The sequence below is a fragment of the Odocoileus virginianus genome, chromosome 2 (genome assembly GCF_023699985.2).
Source record: "Odocoileus virginianus isolate 20LAN1187 ecotype Illinois chromosome 2, Ovbor_1.2, whole genome shotgun sequence".
Classification (NCBI taxonomy): domain Eukaryota; kingdom Metazoa; phylum Chordata; class Mammalia; order Artiodactyla; family Cervidae; genus Odocoileus; species Odocoileus virginianus.
Window position 1 is genome coordinate 93,378,521 of NC_069675.1, and position 26,149 is coordinate 93,404,669.

The 26,149-nt window shown below is 47.0% G+C and overlaps 1 protein-coding gene across 6 annotated transcripts in view; it reads left to right on the top strand.

The window, feature by feature from the left end:
- The window catches only part of GARNL3 (GTPase activating Rap/RanGAP domain like 3), a 157,378-nt gene that overhangs the window by 125,208 nt on the left and 6,021 nt on the right, over positions 1-26,149 (top strand). For all 6 annotated transcript variants that reach the window (XM_020874724.2, XM_070453072.1, XM_020874723.2 and 3 more), the window contains 10 exons: positions 177-281; positions 1,428-1,502; positions 3,742-3,853; positions 9,977-10,075; positions 10,431-10,547; positions 11,109-11,284; positions 12,260-12,418; positions 18,257-18,323; positions 23,448-23,555; positions 24,683-24,801. In XM_020874724.2, coding sequence (XP_020730383.2) covers positions 177-281; positions 1,428-1,502; positions 3,742-3,853; positions 9,977-10,075; positions 10,431-10,547; positions 11,109-11,284; positions 12,260-12,418; positions 18,257-18,323; positions 23,448-23,555; positions 24,683-24,801 — 1,137 coding nt within the window. The remainder of the gene's footprint in view (positions 1-176; positions 282-1,427; positions 1,503-3,741; positions 3,854-9,976; positions 10,076-10,430; positions 10,548-11,108; positions 11,285-12,259; positions 12,419-18,256; positions 18,324-23,447; positions 23,556-24,682; positions 24,802-26,149) is intronic.

Here is a 26,149-nt window from a genome sequence, read left to right on the forward strand (position 1 = left end):
CACCTCTCACAGACCTGGGCAGACACGTGACCGGTGCTCCATAGATGCTTATTGAATGATTGAATAGAGGTGGCAGAAGTAGGACTGTTTGGACAAATAGATTTGTGAATTAAGAGAAGGCAAAGATGAGATTTGATAACCATCTTTGGAATTCATAACTTGTCTTTCTTTTTCAGAACATGCTTAATAGACGATCTTTCAGTGATGTCTTACCGGAGTCGCCCAAGTCAGCGAGGAAGAAAGAGGAGGCCCGCCAGGCAGAGTTCGTTAGAATAGGACAGGTGGGTTTTCTTCTGACACCTGTTGTGTAAGACATGGAGTTGTGAGTCCAAACCAGATGGCCCTTCTGCAAAGAATGTTATGTTTGCACACTCCTGGAGGAGCTCTGTCACTTCTCTTAGGATCATTGTGGAACCATGAGGAAGATTTTTTTTTAAATTTTATTGAAGTATAATTGATTTTCAATGTGTTAATTTCTGCTGTACAGTAAAGCGATTCAGTATACATATTTATATTCCTTTTCATATTCTTTTCCATTGTGGTTCATCACAGGATATTGAATATAGTTCCCTGTGCTGTACAGTAGGACCTTGTTGTTTATATGAGGAGGGGTGATGCTGGCTGGGAGCAAGAGGCCACAGGGCTCAGTCCCTGCTCCCTCTTGTCAAGGGAGCACATACCATTTGCTTGACTCCTGGGGATTTTCTGAAGAGTAGATAGCCAATTTAGGGAAAGCACCTTGAACTGGCCCCTGGCAGGAGTCAGCACAGAGGGGTCTGTCCTTGCAGGAGACCCTGATTTCCCCCCTACCGCTTGGAAGCAGTCGTCACAGAGAGGTGGCTACCGGGCATCACCTTATTCCAGGTTTTAGAGGAATCCATTTCCTCTCTGCCTGGCTCCGCTGTGACATTAGTGTTTCTCAGTTCTGGGGGTGACACAGCCTTCTGCCTTGGTCCCATGTCACAAGAAGGAGGAGAAGAGCTATCTGCTGCAGACAAGATTCTGACCTGAAAGTGGAAGCTAATCAGCAAGGCAATCACGAAAGCTTAGCAGCAAAGATAACCTTTTCCCAAAGCAGGAGCCCTGTCACCGGGGCCTCCAACTTTGGTCCGTGTTCAAAGATAGTACCCCGACTCTACTTTCAGAAAACCTGATTCATCAAGTTTGAGGAAGGACCTGCGGATTTTTTTCAGTACTGGTGGTTTGGAAATAACTGTACTGATATGTTGATCAGTTGAAATGACAGAATGCATTTGAAGTCATTAGATCCAGCTGACTCCTTTCCTTATCTTCAGTGATAGGGCAGCGTGGGTACCTGAAACAAGCCTGAAATTACTCGTTTCATTTTAAAAAGTTTTTTTCAAGTCATAACTTGATTCTTCTGCTTTTACTGCCTGATAAACTGAAAGAGATCTCTGTTCTGTAAGGCACTAAAGCTGAAATCCATCGTGAGAGGGGACGCTCCATCAAGCTTGGTGGCATCGGGGATCTGTAAAAAAGAGGTGAGTTGATGCTTTCATGTTCAACTTTGAATGTCCTGTGTCTTCAGGGAAGTTATTGAGATTCTTAGAAAGAGCTCTGTGGGACAGGAGGAAGAAGAGCTTGTCTGTGGCGGAGTCTGCAAATGAAGCCCCAGGTAAGGCTGGGCAGCATTTAATGAGCGCCTCCTGGCTTCCATGGTGTGCCTGCACCTTTGCTTAAAGGGGCAGAGCTGCTGGGCTGGGCCTGGCCGGGCAGACAGCCCCGCAGTGTGCCTCAAGCCTTGTGTGTGTACAGACTGCTCGGACATCCTGACCAAATGAGGTTCTCATCAACAGCTCGGCAGCCGGGCCATGATCTTGTGTTTGCAACAAGCTCTCACGTGGCGCCTGTGCTGCTGGCCATGGGCACACTCAACAGCAAGGCTCTCGGGAAGTATTTCTGAGGCTTCAGTGTGGGTTAGAGTCGCCCCCCAGAACCTCTGATTCCGTAGGTCTGAGTGGGCCCTGAGAATTTGCATTTCTCTCGAGTTGATGCTGATGCACTTGGTCAGAGGACCACAGCTGAGCAATCACTGCCTCCTCTACATCTCATTCATGGCGTGTGTATCTACTCATTTCTACTTCCCATGGAAAAAGAACTAGGTGGTCATCAAGCATAGAAGAGAAAACATAAAAACAAATTACAGTATGAACTTACTGTTTGCATTATTGTGTATTGTAAAGTCATACCCTACATACTTCATTACATCTATGTTCAGAATATGTAAAAGATAATTAAATGGAACAACTCCACAGTGTATCACTGGAGAAGTGGCCTTTGTAAAAGCAAAAGAATTATGAATATATCTACTTTCGCCCTAAAGGTATAGATGATCTATATCTGAACTGTAGAACCTACACAGTTCAAAGTCTGGTTTCAAGAAAATGATGCGCTCAAAATACAACCAATGCTGAAAAACCACAGCCAATTTAAGACAAGGCCAATGGTAAAGTATCTTTTCCAAAGGTTGCCAAAATTCCCACTATCTGCTTATTCACTTGAATAGTAGAATTTGTAGTGTTGTTAAGGACTTCATAGATAGCACATTCCAATAAGATTTAGTAACTTTCTTAAAAAGTTCTTAGGGAAGTGCCATTCCAAGTAATGACCTGCACTTGGGCAGCCCTCTCTCAGTTTATAAAATATCTTCACGTCCTTTGTGTGATCTTTTCACAACAGCCCGAGCCTCATCTCAGCAATGAGGTCACTCATTTTGAGGCTGGTAGGTTTCATAAAGGGATAGCCTGATTTTCCAAGACAGGAATAATTCACACAGTGTTTGCCCTCATCCCAAACAGCACCCTGGCAGGTGACCTCAGAGCCATCACTCCTACTTTGAGTATGCCAGCATGTGCTTACTTAGAACTTACAGATACTCCCATGTACACATGTTACATGTGCACACAGGCACATGCACACAGGTACAGCGTAAGGTAAAAGTGAAGATGTAGGGCGTCAACTCACCCCTGAGAATCTCTATAGGCTTCCTTGTCCTTTGAGGCCAAGCCACATGCTCTGGAGGGAAGTTAATGGTTCCAGGCATCAGCCACAGCTCCAAGGGAGCAGTAAGGCAGTGCCGACTATTCCAGCTCGAGCAACATGGAATGAAACCAAGGATTTGGGCTCCATGACATCAATGTGTCACATGGGGAAACATGAGTAGGTTTCACTGGAGCCCTTGACATATTCCTACAAACAGACATTATTTTTTTTCTTGAAGATTTCATAGCCATAAGTGGGTCAATAAGCTTTTTCATGTTAAGATGATAGCAACCTCTTGCACTGTGTGTGGTTTAATAATTTTGCTGAATCAGCAGCACAGGAATCTGACTTTTTTTTTAGAGAGTTGGGTGGGATTTCCTTTTATAAAGAACTATTGTGAAACCGCCAAAAAAAAAAAATAGGCACCAATTGGTCCAACTTCTAAGTATTAAGAAGAAATGTTGGCTTAGAAAACATTACTGATGCTTCCCTAACCCTTGAGGGCATCATTATAATACAGGTCACGGTGCCAGAAACACCTGACTGAGCCTTTTCCTAGTACATGCATTTCTGGAAGGAGACTTTTTTCCTTAAGAAAGGTGACTGAGTCAGAGCCCATCTGGCTCCTGGGGCCGGGGGCGTCTGTGCTGCTGTTCCGGGTGGTGTGTGTGCCTTTCCCCCAATGGGCCGGCGTGCTCCTCTGTGCTCTTAACCTTCCTGTCTTGTGTTGCCCCGCAGCCTTGGGAGCCGCAGTGTTTCTGCAGTAACTTCCCTCATGAGGCCGTGTGTGCGGACCCCTGGGGCCAGGCCTTGCTGGTTTCCACTGATGCCGGAGTCTTGCTAGTGGATGGTTAGTGAGTAGCTGTTCCTTTAGCTGTCTCTCTGTGTGACTTGTCTTACTTCTAAGATGGGTGACCACTGGTCAGCTCCCTTTGGATACATGTGTCCTCAGCAGTGAGGTTAACAGAGTTTCATCCCCTTATAAAACTACCCTGTTGTTTTCAACATGCAAGCGAGAGGGGGAGGCATCCATGACAATTTCATCCCTTCCCCAAATCTCTGATTAATCTGTGATGCAAGAGACACGAGTTCGATCCCTGTCAGGAAGGTCCCCTGGAGAAGGAAATGGCAATCCCTTCCAGTATTCTTGCCTGAGAAATCCCATGGACAGAGGAGCCTGGCGGGCTACAGTCCATGGGGTTGCAAGTGTCGGATATGACTGAGCGACTGAGCACTGAGCACGTCAAACGACCTGCAAGGAGAATCTCCTTTGCAGGAATACTTGTCATGATTCCAGTGTTTGACTGGAACATGGCCACATGGTTCTTTAGAACCTCTGTCTCAGGGATATACTCTCTCTCAAACCACATTTTTTTTAAGGTTTCTAATTCAGAATGTACTCAGTATCTAAAACAAACAATAAGGATCTTAGATAACCTGTTTGATGGATAGAGAAAGAAAACGATTTTGACAGGAAGACAGATCTCAACTCAATATTAAGTCAAACTTCTCACAGCCAGGTGGGTCAGCCTGCCCCAGGGAGGCAGACAACTCCCTGTCACCACAGATCAGTGCCAGTCAGACATGACCTTGGCGAGGATGCCCTAGAGGGAATTCAATTTTGGGTGGGGATTTAATTTAGATTCAAGGAATGTGCAGGAGGTCTCTTGGATTCTTCCAGACTCCTAATGAGTGATAAAGGATCTAAAGGATAGTAGCAAGTAACCAAATAAAAGAATTTATTTAAAAATAAAACAAAAACAGACCTTGGAGGCTTAGTCTAATCTCTTAGTTTTACAGATAAAGAAAAGGAGTCCTAAAGAAATTAGGACATCTCTGGTGGCTCAGATAGTAAAGTGTCTGCCTACAATGCGGGAGACCCAGGTTCAATCCCTGGGTTGGGAATATCTTTTGGAGAAGGAAATGGCAACCCACTCCAGTAGTACTCTTGCCTGTAAAATCCCATGGACGAAGGAGCGTGGTAGGCTATAGTCCATGGAGTCACAAAGAGTCGGACACGACTGAGCGACTTCACTGTCACTTTTCTTTCAAAGAAATTATATGACTTGCCCAAGTCCACACAGTTAATTAGTGGCACTTCTGGGACCAGAACCCAGAGGTGATTCCTTGTCCAGTGCTCTCTCCACTTAACCAACTACATTTTATTAAAGTTTATTAAAGTTTATTAAACTCTACCAATGTTACCATCTTTAGCTTGATGCAGATTTCCAAAACCATCAGTTCAGTTCAGTTCAATTGCTCAGTCGTGTCCGACTCTTTGCAACCCCATGAATCGCAGCACGCCTAGCCTCCCTGTCCATCACCAACTCCCAGAGTTTACTCAAACTCATGCCCATCGAGTTGGTGATGCCATCCAGCCATCTCTTCCTCTGTCGTCCCCTTCTCCTCCTGCCCCCAATCCCTCCCAGCATCAGGGTCTTTTCCAGTGAGTCAACTCTTCGCATGAGGTGGCCAAAGTACTGGAGTTTCAGCTTTAGCATCAGTCCTTCCAATGAACACCCAGGACTGATCTCCTTCAGGATGGACTGGTTGGATCTCCTTGCAGTCCAAGGGACTCTCAAGAGTCTTCTCCAACACCACAGTTCAAAAGCATCAGTTATTCGGCGCTCAGCCTTCTTCACAGTCCAACTCTCACATCCATACATGACCACTGGAAAAACCATAGCCTTGACCAGACGGACCCTTGTTGGCAAAGTAATGTCTCTGCTTTTTAATATGGTATCTAGGTTGGTCATAACTTTCCTTCCAAGGGGTAAGCGTCTTTTAATTTCATGGCTGCAGTCAAGTCCTGGACAAATAATTATGAAAAATTTTATGATGAAAAGAATGTCAAATTCTACCTGTTTGCCTTTTTGGGAAAGAGAAAGTAATTTCATGATTATTTGTAAGACCTGTCTAAAAACAGAAAAAAATTCTATTTGAGTTGCTTTTTGTAAAAGTAAAATCCAAACCAAGATTACCCAAGTCCGTTTATGAAATTTGCATCTTTATGGATACAAAATGTAATGGAAGTGTCAGATATAAGGATTATTGTGATTGCCAGGAAATCCTCTTCTTTCAAACTTAAGGGACATTGTCTATGCAGCTGGTAGCCATATATATCCACCACCAGCTCGCATGTATTACTCAGATTATTACTTTCATGTCCTGATTATGCAGTATTGCTTCCCTGTTTGCTTATCCTGAGAAGAGAATAACCCTTAAGGCTTTCTTTGTATTCTTTGTTGTGCTTTTAAGCCATAATTATCTTGTTATTTCTTTGTTTGCCTCTGTCTTGTCTACACTTAATTCTATTACAAATTGTTTCCATTAGTGAATCTCCCCATTTTGTTTCAGGGCAAGTTACACTCTATCCCATTAGCCTCTGCTTAATTTCATTAGACTCGTCCCCTTGAGAGTCTGCTCCTTTCAAGGTCACTATTAAAAATTCTTTGCATTCTTAAGTGTAGCAAAGCCTGCTCTGAAGGGAGACCAAATACTGAATAAATATGCTATCACCATTTGTTTTGTTTTGGTAATAGAAAAGCCAGATCATCTAAAAGGTGGTTTCTTCATAAAGAGGTTACAAGAAGGAATCCGTAGTTTTGAAACAGTCATTGAACCCACATCACTTTCTCATATCCTTGCCTACTCTTCCTTCCTGTGCCATATATAAACCTATCTAGCCACAGGAGTACGTGAACGCTGTATATTGTCATCCTGCTTGTTTAACTTACATGCAGAATACATCATGAGAAATGCCAGTCTGGATGAAGCACAAGCTGGACTCAAGATTGCTGAGAGAAATACCAATAACTTTAGATACGCAGATGACACCACCCTTATGGCAGAAAGCGAAGAGGAGCTAAAGAGCCTCTTGATGAAAGTGAAAGAGGAGACTGAAAAAGCCGGCTTAAAACTCAACATTCAGAAAACTAAGATCCTGACATCCAGTCCCATCACTTCATGGCAAATAGATGGGGAAACAACGGAAACAGTGAGAGACTTTATTTTCCTGGGCTCCAAAAATCATTGCAGATGGTGACTGCAGCCATAAAATTAAAAGATGCTTGCTCCTTAGAAGAAAAGCTATGACCAACCTAGACAGCATATTAAAACGCAGAGACCTTACTTTGCTGACAAAGGTCTGTATAGTCAAAGCCATGGTGTTTCCAATAGTCAGGTATGGATGTGAGAGTTGGACTATAAAGAAAGCTGAGCACTGAAGAATTGATGCTTTTGAACTGTGGTGTTGGAGAAGACTCTTGAGAGTCCCTTGGACAGCCAGGAGATCCACCCAGTCCATCCTAAAGGAGATCAGTCCTGAACATTCACTGGAAGGACTGATGCTGAAGCCAAAACTTCAATACTTTGGCCACCTGATGCAAAGAACTGACTCATTAGAAAAGACCCTGATGCTGGGAAAGATTGAAGGCAGGAGGAGAAGGGGACGACAGAGGGTGAAATGATTGGATGGCATCGCTGACGCAATGGACATGAGTTTGAGCAAGCTCCAGGAGATGGTGAAGGACAGGGAAGCCTGGAGTGCTGCAGTCCATGGGGTCACAAAGAGTCAGACACCACTGAGTGACCGAACAACGACAAAGCCACCTGAGAAAGACTTGGTAGAGATTAAGTGCTAATTTACTCTGTACAGAGTTGGGCAGCCACGTGGTATCCCTCTGTTTTAACTGTGAAATGAAGTGCTCTGTCACATTAATTCTTCACATCAGGGTTGTTCCCTTGCTCACCCCATCAGTCCATGGGCATGCAGTGCTGTTTTTAGGTTACAACACCACCTAAGAGCTCAGACTTTGTCCTTGCATGGCCTTCAGTTCCACAAGTTCAGGACATATGCTCTGACAATTTTCTAGCACATCTGAGCCTCAGATTTCTCATTTGTTAAATGGGAATATTAGAAATTCCTACCTAATAGGGTCATTGTGGGACATTTACATTAAATGACGCCTACAACACTTAGCATTAAGGCCTGATATGTAGGAAACCCTGGGCTTCCTACATGCCTGACCTTAATGAAGTAATCATAGTTATTTAGTCAAGTGCAGAGATGGACACTGAAATGAATGATCATCTCATGGTTTGAAAAAAGGAGTCTTGCCCCCGTAGAAGCACAAAGAGCCTCAGAATGAATCCGCTTGGGAAAGCCTGAGGTATCGGAGGAAGGAGAGTGTTTGATGAGCTGTCCCCACCATGAAGGACAACGAGAGGCAAGTCATCTGTTTCAGAAGAGCTTAGCAGGCTCTGTGCTCTGACAGATCCAGTGCTCTCACTGGGCTGTAGGAGCGGGAGACTCCTCCCCGGGGTCGGGGTGAGGGGTTGGGGTTGTTACTAATCCTAATGACGAAAGTTCTGCCCCCTCCTGGGCACCATCCAGTGAGGGATAAACTCCCAGCCAGACAGGTTTCTGGAAGAGCCAAGATCCTTAGGGCCTCCGGCACCTAAATTATAATTAAGGAAACACCTAAACCCACAGCAGAACACTTGAAGACCTAAGTATCTTCAAAGTGCAGGTAAAGAATCACCTAGACACTTCGGCCTGAAATGTCTATACGTCCTGGGACATCTTTGCCTTGCCCTGATTCTGTCAAGCTCAGAACAGACCCTTTGCTTAAAGTGAAAGTGAAAGTGTTAGTCACTCAGTCATGTCTGACTCTTTGTGCCGCTATGGACTGTTTCTCACCAGGCTTCTCTGACCGTGGGATTCTCCAGGCAAGAATACTGGAGTGGATTGCCATTCCCTTCTTCAGGGAATCTTCCTGACCCAGGGATTGAACCCAGGTCTCCCGCATTGCAGGCTGATTATTTACCACCTGAGCCACCAGGGAAGCTCTTTGCATATGGAACTGCCTAAATTCTTTAAGTCCTCTTTGCCCAAGGGACTCCCAAGAGCAAAGTTCAGTTCAGTCATTCAGTTGTGTCTGACTCTGCAACCCCGAGGACTACAGCACGCCAGACTTCCCTGTCCTTCACCAACTTCTGGAGCTTGCTCATACGCATGTCCATCAAGTCGGTGATGCCATCCAAAGCAGCAAAGTAATTGCTAGCAATTTAAGGTCCCAATAAGTAAGCTTAAAAACAAACCCAGGACTTCCCTGGTGGTCCAGGGAAGTGGTTAGGAACCTGCTTTCCAATGCAGAGGACATGGGTTTGAGGGAAGTAAGACCCCATATGCTTGTGGGGCAACTAAGCCTGTGTGCCACAACTAAGACCCAATACAGCCAAATAAATATTTTTTAAAAATCCTACATGTACTTGCTGTGTCTTTAAATCATCTGTTTCCCTGAGATCTTCCCAGATGTTTTCACTGAAATTAGTTTTTTCATGTTATTTGGGAAATACATTTCCCAATATTTCTCTTATTTTTGTCTGAAAAGAAGATTTCATATTCCTACATGGAGAAATACTGAAAAATGATAGGTAAACTACTATTGATGCAGACATAGGCCATGTTGGAATAGGGTGTTTGTTAAATACAAAAGGAAATTCTAACTTTACTTTCTTGAGAAGTATGCAAAATAACCTAAGATGTGATGTGGTTTCAAATATGATACCAGAAAAATCAGAAAATATTTAAGAGAAATGACTAAGTGTATTAGCACTTTTTAAAACTTGGTATTCAGTTCTTTGGAATAATCCCAGCCAAAACTGGGATTGAGAGATGCTGCCTTTTCTTTGATGAACATTGAGGAGAAGACTCTAGCTTCGGGGCCCTGCTATCATGCTGTCTGTATGGAGTTGTGAATGACTTTGGCAAAGAAATGCCAGTCCTTCTCCCTGAGCTGAGAGGGCACTAGTGCTTGAACTTTCTGTGTCACCCTTAGGAAAGATCTAGAAGGTGACCTCCTTCCTTGCCTAGGGAGAAACAGAGTCTAAAACTACCCACAGGCACATTTCATAGGTTCTAGAGAGTGTGGCCTGGGTGCAGCGTTGGGTAACCAGGCTTCTTTTCCAGATGACCTCCCATCAGTGCCCGTGTTTGACAAGACTCTGCCCGTGAAGCAGATGCATGTGCTGGAGGCACTGGACCTTCTGATCCTCAGAGCAGACAAAGGTGCTACTCCTCCCCGGGGGATGCTCTCTGGGAGGAAGGGGAGCGTGTAGCCTATGGCCAACACGAGGGTCTCGGGGCTCTGGCTGCATCACCGGTGCCAGCTGTTTCTTCTGGTGCCCAGCGCTCAGGTCCTTGGTGGCCTGTTTGTTCTCTGAGGCAGGGTTGATGAGGGAGAGAAGGGGTGGGCGTCCTTGATCACATCGTTAGGTGAAGGCAATGCAGGGCTTCTCCCCGGTTCTGGAACACCTCAAATCCTGATTTCTTGAGTAGTAAGCTTCGACACAGTCTGCGCCTTCAGTTCTTCCAGGTCGTCTTACTTTCCCATCCTTCTCCTCCATCTGCTTCATCCCACCAGGGAAAGATGCCCGCCTCTTTGTCTTCAGACTGAGCGCTGTGCAGAGGGGCATCGAGGGCAAGCAGGCCGTGAAGGGCAAGTGTGACTGTAGAGAAAACAAGCTCGAGAAGACAAAAGGTGACACAGTTCTTCATATTTTGGTGGTTTCATCCAATTAGTCGTTTTCTCAGGCTGCCCAGATTTTACTGAAGGAAAAAAAAAGAGTAGGAATTTGATTTGATTTGTTTGTTTTTTCACTTGGAAGCATCACAGAGGTAGTGTCCCTTGTTCCCTAAGAGAAACTTGAGTTATAGAGAAATATGTTGAGGGCTCAAGGAAGTTTTAAGTCTTATTTGACAAGTTTGGGAGGTGAGTTAAGCTCTGTGAACAAACTTAGGAAAAGAAACTTTTAGAATTTTGTTCCTGGAACTCTGCTCACCTTTCAGTTTAATGCATGTCATGTAGTGGATGTGAATCTAAGTCCACAAACTCTAGAATAGAGGGAATGTGACTTCTTTTAATTTTCCTGTAACTCAACCTAATTTTTCTTTCAAGTCCCCACTTTGCCTCATGGTAAAAACATCCTTAGTCATTTCATTGCCTTATGTTTAATTTCCAGGGTTCTTAAATATCACCATATTGTCAAAGCTGAGGGCTCCCACCACTTGTGTGTTCAGCATCATTTCTTTCTCTTCCTAGGCTGCCACTTGTATGCCATCAACACTCATCATAGCAGAGAGCTGAGGATTGTTGTTGCAATTCGGAATAAACTGCTTCTGATCACAAGGAAACACAACAAGCCGAGTGCGGTGACTGGCATGTCACTGTCATCTCCCCTGTCAGAGTCACCTGTTGAAGAATTCCAGTACATCAGGGTAGGTTTTTTCTTCAAATCGTTTCACTCCTGGCCAATGTGCCCCGAGGCAGACTCCCTCCTTCCACGGTCTGTCATCCCCTGGGGTTGCCCTGTGGTTCAGTAGCCGACTGGGGAAGCCCTCACCTGTGGCCCTGGTTTCCCCGAGAGACTAAGGCAAACAGTTTTTCTGACACCATCCAGCTCATTCGCATAGTTAACACCTTAAGATGCTGCTCTAGGGGGGATCATTTTGAAATATATAGAAACTTGGAATCATGCTGGGCACCAGAAACTAATACAGTCATAAAGTCAATTATACTTCAGAAACAAACCCATGGAAAAAGAGACCAGATTCATGGTTGCCAGAGGCAGGGAGTAGGGGGAGGGTGAAATGGAAGAAGGTGGTCAGAAGGTAAAAATTTCCCATCGTAAGATAAATAAGTACCAGGGGTATAATATACAACATGATAAATATAATCAACACTGCTGAATGATATATACAAAAGTTAAGAGAGTAAATTCTAAAAGTGCTCATCACAAGGGGAAAAAAAATTCTTTTTCTTTTATTTTGTATCTGTATGAGATGCTGAATAGTCACCAAATTTATTGTGGTGATCATTTCATGATGTATGTATTAGGTTGGCCAAAATGTTTATTATTATTATTAAATTTCAAGACAAGGACCGGACAGTCTGAGGGCTAACACAGACCACACTGTTAAATCACTTCTGTAAAATTGTCTCCTGGCCTCTCCCCTTTTCAGTGAACAGAGGTCTGAGCCTTGAGGACAGATTACAGAATGGAGCAGTCTAACCCATCCCTGCCCCTCTTCCCCCCGCCCCTGTCTGACCCCCAGGCACAGGACTCTGCAGGAGCGGAGGGCCTGGGGGGTGGCAGTGTGGGGAAGTGGGGGGGCCTTTCCTGGATGGGGGAAGGCAGTGGGGTGGCTGCTCTGTCCTCACCCCTTTCTCTTCCATCCTCGTCCACCACACAGGAGATCTGTCTGTCCGACTCTCCCGCGGTGATGACCTTGGTAGACGGGCCAGTGGAGGAGAGCGACAACCTCATCTGTGTGGCTTACCGGCACCAGTTTGACGTGGTGAACGAGAGCACGGGGGAGGCCTTCAGGCTGCACCATGTGGAGGCCAGCAGGGTGAGTCGACAGACGTGGGAGCGAGCGGGAACCAAAGAGACTGGAGCTGCGTCTTCTAACTTTGCGAGACCATGATGAGGGTTTCTTTAAAGCTGTGTGCTCTTTCTCATATCTGTATCCTGTGATACATATTTAGGCTGTGCCATGTGAAGCTTCCGTCTTCGTAGGTCAAATGGGTTCAATATCATATAACTGCCCATTGGCCTCTTTAGCTTTTCCACACCCCCTCCTGCCATTCCATCCTTCCCTACAGAAGAGGAATGAAGTGTCAAAAATTCAATGTAAATAACTGAGTAATGAGAACATTTGTTTGGTAATTCATGCCAGAAGGGCTTCTGGAGAGTCAGGTTACCCTCAGAGGCCCTGCAGACCCACAGCACGGGGCTGGAAGGGGGAGAGGCACAGCCCAAGTCTCTATCTCCTTAGAGGCACATTAGGAAAGGAAGATGGGATGAAACACCACTGGGAGAGAGAGGAAAAGCAGATCAGCACAGGGGTCTACACCTCCTGGCCTGAGCCGCACAGAGGGCAGCCATGTGCTGGATCTGGACAAAATCTGACAAGCAAATCACAGAGTTCTTCAGCCCACTTATTGCTGGGAACCAGGGCAAGGCCTGATGACATTTGAGCCCCTGGAGGTTTGCATGGTGCAGGGCCAGCACTCCAGCTCAGGTATGAGAACAGGGCAGAACAAGGATGTCGCCCAGGGAGAGTGTCATTCCTGAGGAGAGCTTCCCCCAGTCCTGTTCAGATGTGTCAGAGAGCGAGGGATTTAATTATGTTTTACAGGAACTAAAAAAATACCATTTAAATTTGAACCAGCCCTACAGAAGTATTCACTAAAGTTGCTAATTACTGTATTAAGAAAACACCTGAGAGCAAAATTTTAAGAAATAGAAAAATCAGAAAAAGAAACATCTGGATATGATTAGGAGGCCCACTTACCTTCAGCTGTCATCAACCACAGCTTAGTCTGCCCTTTCGTGTGTGTATGCTGGCAGCACCCAGACTCATCTGCCGTTGAAGTCATGGAACTTCAAAGCTACCGATGCCCTGTGTCCCACCCTCCAGCAATTTCACCAGCCTTGGGTGTGACATGAGCTTTGGAATTTTTAGATGGTCCCCAGGTGATGAGAGCAAATTTGGGAACCGCTGGTACACATTGCTTCTCAACTGTGGCTCTAATTGCCCAGAAAGCTTTAAACAGATTAGTGCTCTGACATACCCAGATCAGTTAAACCAGAAGTCCTAGGTGTATGGGATGGGAATCAGTAGACTCTAAGTCTCCCCCAGCTGACATTACTATAGACCCAAGAGAAGGAAGCTCTCCTGACACTTCCTAGCAAAGCCAGGACGGTCCCCTCCATGCCAGCAACTGGGAACCTGTCATCTCTTCCCGCCACTGACTTCTGAGGACTCAGGGCCCAATCTGGCCTTTAAAAGTTCTTGCCCCTTCTTGCTTTTCAAAACTCTGGACAGGGACTTCCCTGGCAGCCCAGTGGCTGAGATTCCACCCTTCCAATGAAGGGGATCCTGGGTTCGATCCCTGGTCAAGGAACTAGAGCCCACAGGCCGCAACTCAGAGTTCGCATACTGCAATTAAAGATCCCGTGTGCCACCAAAAAGATTGAAGATCTTGAGTGCCAAAACCAAGACCTGGTGCAGCCAAATGAATAAATAAATTCTTTTTAACTAAAAAATACAATCTATACAACCAACCATAGGAGTCAGAAAGAGCATGGCTTAAAAGATCTTTGTTGAATCAGTCCTTCCCTGGCAACTAGTTTCCTAAGGCTGAACCTGCTTTTCCTGGAAATTATTGTTATTTACTTATATCTAATACCTTGATAATTCATGAGTGTGTCTGTGGATTTTTTTCTGTTAAGATTCTTGATGATCCAGGGAAAAGTGTTAAAAGCAGTTTTCTATGATGACTTCTATGCTTTGTTTTGCTGGAAAGTATGAGGAATCTCCAAAATTTTCTGTCTTTTCTTCCACATGCTTTGTAAAACAAAGATGCAAATCTTTTCTCTAAGAAAAAACTCTTAGAAACATCTTTGTGTTGTTAAGCACTACCCCGGGGATCTGAGTGGGTCAGTGTGTATATTCCCACTGAGTTCATCCTCAGTGGCTATGTTTGCTGAGCAGACAGAGGTGCTGAGACAGTGGCTCGTCTTTGGGTGGAATTTAATGTTTGGTTGGAAAGATAAGCCTTAGAGAAATGAGCAAACTAATGAGCCGGTAGAAGTGGCCTGCAGAAACAGGGTTACTTCTCACCAAAACGTTCCTGCAGGACAAGCCCTGAGCTCAGTGGAGCAGGAGAGAGGCCGACCCTCCTGGACTCACCGGCGATTAGTGTCTCAAGCGGCCCTCAACACCTACCTCCTCTGTGCGCCACCATGCAGGCCAGACTGGCCTGGTTTCCTGCCCCCACCCCTCCTCTCGTCTCAGCCAAGACCCCTCAATTCCCGTTGCAGGCTTCAAATCCACCTCAGGGTCCAAGACAATCCTAGCTCGAGAGAGGAGCTGTTTAGGAAGCACCAGAGCAGCCTTCTGAAAGTCAACACCAAGTTTGTTCTACCAACAGGCCAACTCCGACGTACTGCCCCAGATCCAACAGCCAGCTCTGGCCTCCTTCCCCAACAGAGACCTCCTCTGGAGGGAGGTAACAGGATCCGGGTCTCTGGCTTATTCACTGGGCCCAGGTACCCGTCATGACGGTCTGCCCAGACCCCAGCTGGTCTCCATTGAGAGCTCACCTTGGAATCATGGGGGAAGGTTGGACATTGACCTCACAGTGCCAACCTCTTTCACTTGTTACAAGTCTGTGTTTCAAATTTTCACCACCACCATATATTACTTTTATTATTTTAAAATGCAATAAGATAAACTATTTTAATCAAGTAAAAAATAAAAGGCGAATGTTTTTATCCTACCCTGGCCTACTATATATCAAGATGTCCACGAGCAAGAACCCAGAATATGTATCTTTTAAAAGCTCTCCCAGTGAATTCTCAGGTCCTCCCCTGGTCAAGAATGTCTCCTGCAGGAATGTCTCCTCGGAGGGCCCTTGCCTGGGAGCTAACATCTATACCAACATTTGTATCCACATCTGTACATATAATATGCATGTGTGAACCGGGCCTCACCACACTCAGTGTTAATGAAGGTCTGATGAAATGCGATTGAGGGCCTGAGGAGGGAGTGATTAAGTCCACCCTGTGGTCATTGACCCCAAATTCTGGCCCCATGGCCCTGACAGGCAGGTGCTATTCTCTTCCCCGTTTCTGCAGAAAAGGAAGCTGAGGCTCAGAAAGGAGAAGTCACTTATTTACCCCAAACCACACAGCCAGTAAGTAGCAGAGGCAGGACTTGAGCCCAGACTGCCTGCCTCCCAGGACCGCACCCTCAAACCCAGCATGTGGCAGCCACAGCCCTGTCACAGCCCGAAGAGGAGAGCAGGTCCAGGTTACACAGCCGGTGGTGCTCGGCTGCTCCCTCAGGAAGTGTAGAGCAGACACGGCAGCACCCACGCGGGCTGGAAGCCACTGGCTGACATCACTGTCATCTAACTGACAAGTCTGGGGACACCGAGGAGCAAGTGATTCAAGTCAGATGCTGGGGACAGGAGGGCTCCCTCCAGGGGCCCGAGGGCCGTTCCCTCCCGTGATACGCCCCAGTGGTGCGGGTTCCAGAGCCAAGTCATGCCAGCAGCTGACATTTATGGAGCATTCACCGGGCCCTGTGTGACCTCCTGGAATCCGCAGCCCCTGTAGAGGCAGATGTTCCAGCCTCTCCCATTTTACAGATGAGACCCTGAGGGTCCGTGAGGTTAAACCCCTGACCCACTGCTCTTGGGTGGCAGGGCTGGCATTTCATGTACATGGTTGTGCCTCTAGGTAGCATGCCCTTTGCTCCTGGTACTCGACAGGTCCTAATCCAGGGCCTGAGGGGGTCACATGAGTGGAGCAAGGCCTCTGCTTCGTGGAGCCGAGAGCCCAGCACGGAGAAGAGTGCCAGCAAGCAAGCGAACCTGAGACGGCAGTGCACGCCCTGCAGATGGTTAAAACGAGGCTATCACACATAGCCACAGAGGAAGTTTTTGGCATTTGACTCCCAGGTCCTTCTGACCCCAGAATCAACACCCTTGACCTCTAGGACTCACTGTCTCCCACCCCTGCAGAGCCCCCACAACTCATGGTTATGGTATGGGCTCCATTAAACCTTATTTTATGTACTTGTAAGCTTTTCTGACATTTTGTTGAGGGGTGAGACCCTGTCCTTTCATTTCTGCGTGTTTAATGGCGACTCGTACAATGCCAGACTGTTCAGAGGAGAAAGCTGCGTTTGGGTGAGAGCAGTGAGGGCCAGCTGGGCAGGGGGCCTGGGGTGGGAAGAGGGGTGGCCTGGAGGCTGGAAGGGGCTGGAGAGAGCTGAGCCAGAGGGAGACAAGGGTCGAGCCCGGAGGTGGGGCCAAGCCCAGGGTACAGCAGGGGTAAGATGAGGAAGAGGATGCTCTGGACTTGGGTGAGAAAGGGAACCCTCCGAGACCTTGGGTGTAGCTCTGCTAAAAGAAAGGAGGAGGCTTGGAAGGAAACTGGTCATGTGAGACCTCCATGGAGAGCTAATTATGTGTCAGGCCCTATGCAACAATGTTTGCCTTGTTTCATGGAATTTTCATGACAATCCAGCAGCGTCAGGATTACTGTTGTACCAGTTTACAGATGGAGACCTGGGGCAAGAGGTGAAGCCATTTACCACAAACCACAGAGGCAGCAAGTGGTACTGGCATCTGGGGGCTGTCTGACTTGCTCCTGTCTGCTTCCCCATCCAGCCCCTTGAGTTCTTCTCAACCTACTGCATTTGAGAGAGCAAAAGACTTAGGAACCTGGGCTGGAACTCAGAATGTGTGCCTGAGGTTGTAGATTTAGAGATTTTGAGCCGAGTAAAATCTGAAGCTATCAAGCTGGGGCTTTTTCTAAATGAGAGAAGAGCCAAGAAATGGAAGAAGAATCTGAAGTGGGAGAGAAGCCAGAGGGAGGAACTGTCTCCCATCAGAGGCTGTGGAGATGTGGATGGAGAAATGAGCCATGGTGAGAGGCCTTCAGTCTGGGCAGAAGGAAACCTTCTTGGAGCTCAAGAGAGGGCAGCATCTCCTGGTGGTACAGAGGCCAGACTACAGGGCTATGAAGACAAGTGAGGCAGTGAAAGAAGAGGAGATTTTTAGAGGCTCAGAGTTTTGATGGAAACTTGAGAACCATCTTCTCAAAAGCAGAAACCAAGGCTCACCAAAGCCACAGAGGTGGGGCTTCCAACACCCTCTGCATCGTGTCAAGCTGCCTCCCAGGAAGTGAAAAAAGTAAAAGAGGGAGAATAGAAGTGCAGACATAGCGATCTGGAGATTCAGAGACTGTGTTTGAGGCAGGAGGCAGTGTGGCTGAACTGCGAGGGTGTTGAGGTTGGAAGAGAATCAGGGACCTGGTGCAGATCCTGGCTGGGGCATCTCCTCACTGAGGGACTAGAGCGACTCCACCTCTCTAAGCCTTGCTTTCCTCATCTGTAAAATGGGAGCAATGCCATCTACTTTCCAGGGTCGAGGTGGAAGTGAAAGGAATAACCCACGAGAAAAGCTTTGTGGACTGGAGCCTGCTGTATAAATGAGAGGCCTGCCAATAGAGAGAGCTCTCCACCTATAGACCTTCTTAAAGGGTTTGAAAAGATGATGAGAAAGTCCACACCATGGACTGCAGTCATGCCTGAGTTTACAGAAACTTGAGAAAGTCTTTTCCTAGTGTCAGTGTCCAGCCTGCCCACTACCATTGCCCATTCTCATTGCAGGTTAATTTCGTTGCAGCTATTGATGTGTACGAAGACGGGGAAGCCGGTCTGCTCCTGTGTTACAACTGTAAGTAAGGGGTGTGTTTTGATCGCCACTTGCTAAAATGCACTGTTGTTTCTTTTCTTTCTGAACAATGTATAGGGACTTAGCTTTAGATTTATCTGGTGCATTGTTCCTGGATCCTTAACTGCTCTCCAGGGAGCAGCTAAAAATTGCCTTCCCACCTGGATCTCCCAATACCCAGACCTCTCAGTGAGATGGTACAGCAGTCGCCTTGGGGTGTCTCTGGAACATGGAAGTGATGGCAGGGGCTTCCATCTAGGGAACCCCTACTATGTGCCATGCACTGGGCTCCATCAGCCCCAGTCACTGTTCCACTGACTTCTCAATTTCTGTTCAGTTCAGTTCAGTCGCTCAGTCATGTCCGACTCTTTTCGACCCCCATGGACTGCAGCACGCCAGGCTTCCCTGTCCATCACCAACTCCCGGAGCTTACTCAAACTCATGTCCATCCAGTCAGTGATGTCATCCCACCATCTCATCCTCTGTCGTCCCCTTCTCCTGCCTTCAATATTTTCCAGCATCAGGGTCTTTTCAGATGAGTCAGTTCTTCGCATCAGGTAGCCAAAGGATTGGAGCTTCAGCTTCAGCATCAGTCCTTCCAGTGAATCTTCAGGACTGATTTCCCTCAGGACTGACTGGTTTGATCTCCTTGCTGTCCACGGGACTCTCAAGAGTCTTCTCCAGCACCACAGTTCAAAAGCATAAATTCTTCAGCGCTTAGCTTTCTTTATAGTCCAGCTCTCACATCCATACATGACTACTGGAAAAACCATAGCCTTGACTAGACGGACCTTTGTTGGCAAAGTAATGTCTCTGCTTTTTAATATGCTATCTAGGTTGGTCACTGGTTTTCTTCCAAGGAGCAAACATCTTAATTTCATGGCTGCAGTCACCATCTGCAGTGATTTTGGAACCAAAAAAAACCAGTTTCTGTTACTGTCTGTCATCTGGAGATAAGGCATCTGAGCAGTGAACAAACTTTCTCAAGATTGTGCAGCTACAAACGGCGGAGCCCAGGTTCTCTTGACATTTGGGGCCCTCTTGACTCCAGTGTCCCGACAGTTACTCTTCCCCTTTTTGCTATTTCTCAGATGTTAATGAAATCAGCCTCAGCCTGGCATGCCTGGCCTCAGCTGGATTAGTTTGGGTCAGGTGGCAGATGGGTTTCAGGCAGACCAAAGATATCAAATAGGATTTAAGGATTTGCAGCTTTTCACAAGCTAATGTGATACCACAATAAAAAAGGATCTTCTTAAAGCTAAAGATAGTGAGATATTTTCTTGGACTCAGGCTATGCAGTCTAACGAAATAAAACCTTTTTGTCGGCCTATAATTGTATCAGTTTTGAGTGGTGATGCTGGTTATAGCACATGGGGCAGATACATTGATTAATTAATCTTTGATTAGTAAGAATGGTAATTTTCCATAGAGAAATTTATTGGGTAAACTTCCTCTTTCAAAATTCGAGATTTATGAGGAATCAGCAAAGAACTTCACCAATAAATCGCTCTTTTACGATATTTCATCTACAGGTCTGTCAAAACCCTCCTCAAAACAGCAGGTCTTTCTGGCCCATCTGAGGAGAAGGGCCACACATAGGGTGACAGCAACAGGCCATGCACTCCAGCGTGGACCCTCGCTGCCCAGCGGCCAGCGCTCGGAGGGCCTTGCTATCACCCTCTGCCCCAGGTCTCCAGGGACAAGCAGAGAAGGAGGGCACCTGTGTGTGGTCACTTCTGTAGGATGTTCATCTCTTTAAAGTGTGGTCTTTTTACTTTATTGAAAAACCTATTTGAAAAACTTATGGCTTTAAAAATGGATATAGATATTAAAACTTCTTTCTTCCAGCTGCTCAACTGGGGGTGATTTTAGGTGGTAAAGAAAAACAGAAAGAGAGAAGGTTTTAGACTATGAACGTGAGTCCCAAAATGAAAGAGGGGCATGGAAACAATGTGGATAGCAAGCTCTCAACACAAAATCAGAAGCCAAGTCAGCAGGCAGTGCTGAGGTTGGGGATGGGATTTGAGGGGGTGGTCCCACACTGGGCCTCTGGCTCCTGGAGCCCCTTAAAAGTTCCATCTCCTCGGGCTTTGATTACCTCCTGGCTGCAGGCCCTGGTTTCATCTCAGGTTGTGATCAGCGTGTATCTGTTCTCACAGACCCACCAGCCATCAGAAGATGATCTCTGACCTCACATGAGTCAGGCCTTGGCAATCCCAGGGGTTCTGCAGACCTGACTCAGACTCCCCAGACCTCGCCACTTCCTCCCGTTGCTTTGGGTCAGGCATCTGGCTTTCAGTTTCCATCTCCCTCTTTCTCCCGGCAGGTTGGCAGGTACCTGGGGATCCAGGGAATGAGCTGGTTTCCGCCAGTGACCCGCTGACTCCTGTAACTCATCCCCCACACAGTGCACAGCCATCTCAGTCCCCGTTCTTGTCCTGCTCAGGAAAGGCCTGCACAGGAAAGGCACTTTGCAACCAGAAGCTGTGGAAGGAGACTGTTCTCCCCAAGTTTGAAGCTGATTTTTATGTCTGCTTCTTTCTAAAATATAACTTCCAGAAACCCAGAGTTTTTTATAGATAAATTTTTCTCTCAGCTAAGTTAAAAATGTTTGTACATGCCGAAAGGAACTTTTCTTCAGAGAAATTTGCTTTAAAACTAAAATCTACATACTGTTCTTCACCAGGTGCATGGGGACGGTCAAAGGAGGGAAGGTCATAGACTGAGCTGCTTCCAGGGCAGCGACTTTCTTAGACTCCTGTCCCCTGCACCCCCATTCAGGGCCCTGTTAACTACAAAGGACGGCCTCTGTGCCAGCCCGTGTCAGGCTCTGGAGACGCAACAGTGGAAGGCACTGCCAGGGATGCCGTGAGCTCGCCCTTCTGGGGCCAGCCATGCATGGGTGCCCTGCATGGGTGTGAATAGGCTGCAAGCTCTGGAGTTCAAGAAACACTCTTTGCTTCTTTTTTGAATTAGAGACCTGCTGGTCTGAGACCACCAGCTCTCGTTACTGGGAGGGAGACCCCTCTGCTTCCCTGGGGCAGATCCCATTGGAAAAGAGGGAGACAGGACCTCTGGACTGCAGTCCAGTCGCCTCCTCCAGGCCTGCATGATGCCCTCTGAGCCAGGCAGGGGCTGGAACAAAAGTCTAATTGCGCAGGTCAGAAGAGCTTGGGAAAGAGGAAGTGGAACTGGGGAGTCCAGACAAGCCTTTCGAAGAATTTTGCTTTAAGGGAAAAGAGTAAGGAAGGTTGCAGCAGCTAGAGGAGGAAGAGAGGGCAAAGGGTTTCGTTTTCTAAAACATGGAATAAACAGCATGCGTAAGGCTGTTGGGAAAGATCCGCTGGAGAAGGGGAAATAAGACAGAGGGGAGAGGGGTGAGCCAACCTCGGGTGGGCACAGCAGGTGGGGGGCGCTGCTGGGAGACCTGGGCATCCTTTGTGGGCACTTGTTTTCTCAGCAAGGTCTTTTAGAATGAGGCTTCTTTTCCTCCCCTAGTGAGTCCACTGTAGCAAAAACAAAAACTTACCCTGATAAGAATTTCTCTCCTAAAAACTCATTTGTTAGAAGAATGATGATAAAACAGCATAAGGAAACTGCTTTACAAGGCACAGGGGTCGCATCAAAGGAGCCCCTGAGCCTGCAGGACGCTCCGAAAGGGATAGACAGGGCTGGGCTTCCGACGGGCGCGGCCACCGCCCCAGCCTGGCCCCACACTGCAGGCCTCCGCAGCAGCTCGGGGTCTGTGACCTCTCCCCTCTCACGGAGGGGCCACAGCTGTCGTCTGTCACTAGGAACAGGGAGAGACTGCTTCATGGGCCTGAGGTTTCTCATTAGGGTGATGAAAATGTTATCAAATCAGATTGTGGTGATGTTATTCTACTGTATAAACAGACTACAGTTCATTGATTTGAATGCTTAAAATGGATGAGTTTATGGTATATAAATTATATCTCAATAAAGCTGTTTTAAAAAATAATTTAAAAACTAGTTTGCATGGCTAAAACGTGGCAGGCTTTGGAATAAAAGGGGCCTTGGTTTTTCCATTTGTATGGATGTACGAGTTGGGCCATAAAGAAAGTTGAGAGCCGAAGAATTGATGCTTTTGAACTGTGGTGTTGGAGAAGACTCTTGAGAGTCCCTCGGACTGCAAGGATTTCCAGCCAGTCAATCCTAAAGGAAATCAGTCCTGAATATTCGTTGGAAGGACTGATGCTGAAGCTGAAACGCCAATCCTTTGGCCACCTGATGCAACAAACTGACTCATTTGAAAAGACTCTGATGCTGGGAAAGATTGAAGGCAGGAGAAGGGGACAACAGAGGATGAGATGGTTGGATGACATCACTGACTCAATGGACATGAGTTTGAGTAAACTCTGGGAGTTGGCAATGGACAGGGAAGCCTGGCGTGCTGCAGTCCATGGGGTCGCAAAGAGTCGAACACAACTGAATGAGTGAACTGAACTGGTTTCTTGGTGAACTTTTTCACTCTACCAGGTTCTGAACCACCTTAGAGTTCAGAGCAGGCCAAGAACCAGATAATTGAATTAACCTGGCCTTACTCTCATGCTGGCTAAGGCTCACAAAGGTAATACAGGCACATGGCTTTAAGTTTTCATTATAAAATGTTGTAGGGACTGTACGGGCCCCCCCACACATGTCCTGCTGAGTGCGGTTCGGGGCTTGACCCCCTGTAGGAGAGCTTCCTCCACCCAGGGGCGCCATTGTTTGCCCACTGCAAACCAGCCAGTGCTGTCCTGCATGCAGGACTTGTGAGGCCGTGGACAAACTGCTTCACTGCCCCTTGCCTCGATTCTCTCATCTGCAAAATGAGTGTAGTAATAGCATATACTTCATAAGTTTGTACAGGTTAAAGGGAAAAATGTTTTAAAGCTCGGTGCCTGGCATATAGTAAATTCTCCAAAAATGGCAGCTATGATGACATGTGGCAGAAGTATTACCCTGGCTCCTGCCCCTGAGAATCTGGCAGCATGGCAGTGGTTGTGCTGGCTTTCAGAAAGAACAGGTAGATAGGATGCTCTTCTTGTGGCCTGTGTCTCATTTATCTGATTACAGTTGCCTGAGTGTCATCTCTAACAAAAATAAGTTGCTGTTGTTTCATTGCAGACAGTTGCATCTACAAAAAGGTTTGCCCATTTAATGGTGGCTCTTTTTTGGTTCAACCCTCTGCGTCAGATTTCCAATTCTGTTGGAACCAGGCTCCCTGTGCGATTGGTAAGGAAACCTTTTAATATCATGGTCTTCCCCCAGAAAGACACGTCTGAACTGTTCCATGTTATGTAAGTGCTGGCTTACCACTAAATTTTCCATGAATTTTCTGAGTGTAATGAGTACAAACAGGCTTCTTTCTCTTTAACTGTTTTTCATTTTGCTCCCTTTTGGGGACTATTGTCTCCCACTGTTCCTCCCAGGTCGCCTCAGGGCCTGAGGATGTGAGACTTTGCAAGCAATTAAATAACAGTTTTCAGTACTTGGGTATGTTGCAGTACCCTTTCATTTCTGGGCCTCGCTTTCTGATTTCTAAAATTTGAGAACAAGATCTCTAGCCTTTAACCTCTGAGTGACTTGGGAGGGAAGCACTGTGCACTCAGCATCCATCTCACACTTTCTGAAGCTTGAAAGTCTGAGTCACAGAAAGTCTGGTACTTGACCTGCCACTGAAACGTCAGGACGTGCATGGTGGTCCTCGTTTCTGTGGTTCAGGATCCACAGCTGGGCAATCTGCCTGACGAGAGTCAGATCAGAGCCACATATATTAACATTTTTGTCCTCAAAGTAGAAGCATTTGTTGATAGGTAAACATGATAAGAGTTTTAACTGAAGAGCAGAGGGATGGAGCCAGGTACTGGGAGGACTGGGTCGGCTAGGGTGCAGATTAGTTACAGTAAGACAGAGAGGGGAGGGTTAGAAATGGGTCTCAGGTCTGAGCCACAGCACTGGGGGCCCACTGGACAGATCAAGGCTAGAGGCGTGGCTGCGGTGGGAAGAGTCACAGGTGAAACCAGGAGAACAGGAACAGGGAATGGTTCCTGGGCAGGAGAGGGCGTGTCTGGACCACAGGGGGAAGGTCTTCGGGGCCTGGATGGGCGGTGTGCCCCGGAAGATCAGGTGGGGGACCGCAGTGGGGGAAGAGCACAGGGAGAAGCCGGGACAGCGCACTCCTCCACAGGCGGGCGCTCGGTGGCTGAGGGAGGCTCTCCTAGAACTGGGGGACACGCGCCCCCGAAGGAAGAAGAGACGCAGCGGAGGAAGGGGAGAGCTGGGCGCTGCCAGAGAAGCAAGGTGGGTGTGAGAGGGTCCCAGCAGCTCCCCAGCCGCGCTGATGCCCCATTGCCTTGCAGTCTGTGCGTTCCCCTACCTGCTGGCCTTCACCACCGACTCCATGGAGATCCGCCTGGTGGTGAACGGGAACCTGGTCCACACGGCCGTCGTGCCTCAGCTGCAGCTCGTGGCCTCCAGGGTGAGTACAGCTGGGGTTTATTTCTGTCTGAGGGGCTTCGGACGCCCCCAGAACCATGAGGTCTCAGGCGGGCGAGGATACATTCGTGGCGAGACTGATGATGACAACACCACACATGTGTTGAGATGAGAAAGATGGAAACAGTCCTGGGTTGAATTTTCCTGTGTGGGATCAAAACACCTTGGGCTGCAAAACACCCCTCCTTAGCCCTCAAGAGTCATCGCTGCTGGTGGTAGCAGGGGAGAAGCGCTCAGCCGGAAACGGAAATCCTCCATGTGAGCCTGGGCCGCTGGTCACAGAAGGACAGTCTGAGGCCAGAACAGTTAAGAGCTTGAGATAGTGCTTTCTTTCTTTGCTGCTGTCTTCAGTTTGAACTTGTGTTCCTCATACTATGACTGATGGATGGATTCATGTCTAGTGACAATGTGAGCAAAACCGAGGGATGCAGGAACGAAGATCTTCCCAGGTGTCTTCTACCGCAGCTGCATAACCCACTGGGTCTTGTTCTGGTTCCCTCCTCCGGGTCAGCCCCACACCCTCTCCGTGGCTTTGCCAGATCGGCCGGTGCTCCATCCTAACGTGCATCACATTTGGTGGTGGGAGGCTGTGTATCCCCACCCCAGCACTGCAGACATAGAGAACAGACTTGTGTACACAGCGGAGGAAGGTGAGGGTAGGATGAATTGAGAGAGTAGCACTGAAATATATACATTACCATGTGTAAAAATAATAGCTAGTGGGAAATTGTTGTATAACACAGGGAGCTCAGCCTGGTGCTCTGACCACCTGGGGGGGGGGGGGGGCTGGGGGCGGGGTGGGAGGAAGGCTTGAGAAGGAGGGACGTGTGTATGCCTGTAGCCAGTTCCCATTGCTGGACAGCAGAGGCCAGCACAGCATTGTAGAGCAAGCCTCTGATAAAAATTTTAAAAAATTTTTAAATTTTACTGATTATAAAAATATAAATAGCTTACAATTTGTCACTAATAATAAAATATACAGTGCTTTTTACCTCAAAGTCCATTTAGCCAATTGGCTCTCATAAAACACTTCTGTTTTCACTAAGAAGAAGCAAGAATTAGTTGCTCAGTTGTGTCCCACTCTTTTAATTTTCACTGATTTTCCTTTATCCATAGCCAACCCCTGGCTGCAGTTCAACCACAATTTTACAGTTGGAATTATATCTCAACCTGTTCATTCTGTTTCCAAGTTTGTTGTCATTCAATCTGACATGTGATCTGTTAAACTATTTTTCACCTTCATACAAATCATTAAACTAAAACTTCTTTCAATTTCAGCACTGGACAACATACTTTTAATTTTAATCTACATTATTAATGTTTTCTCCATC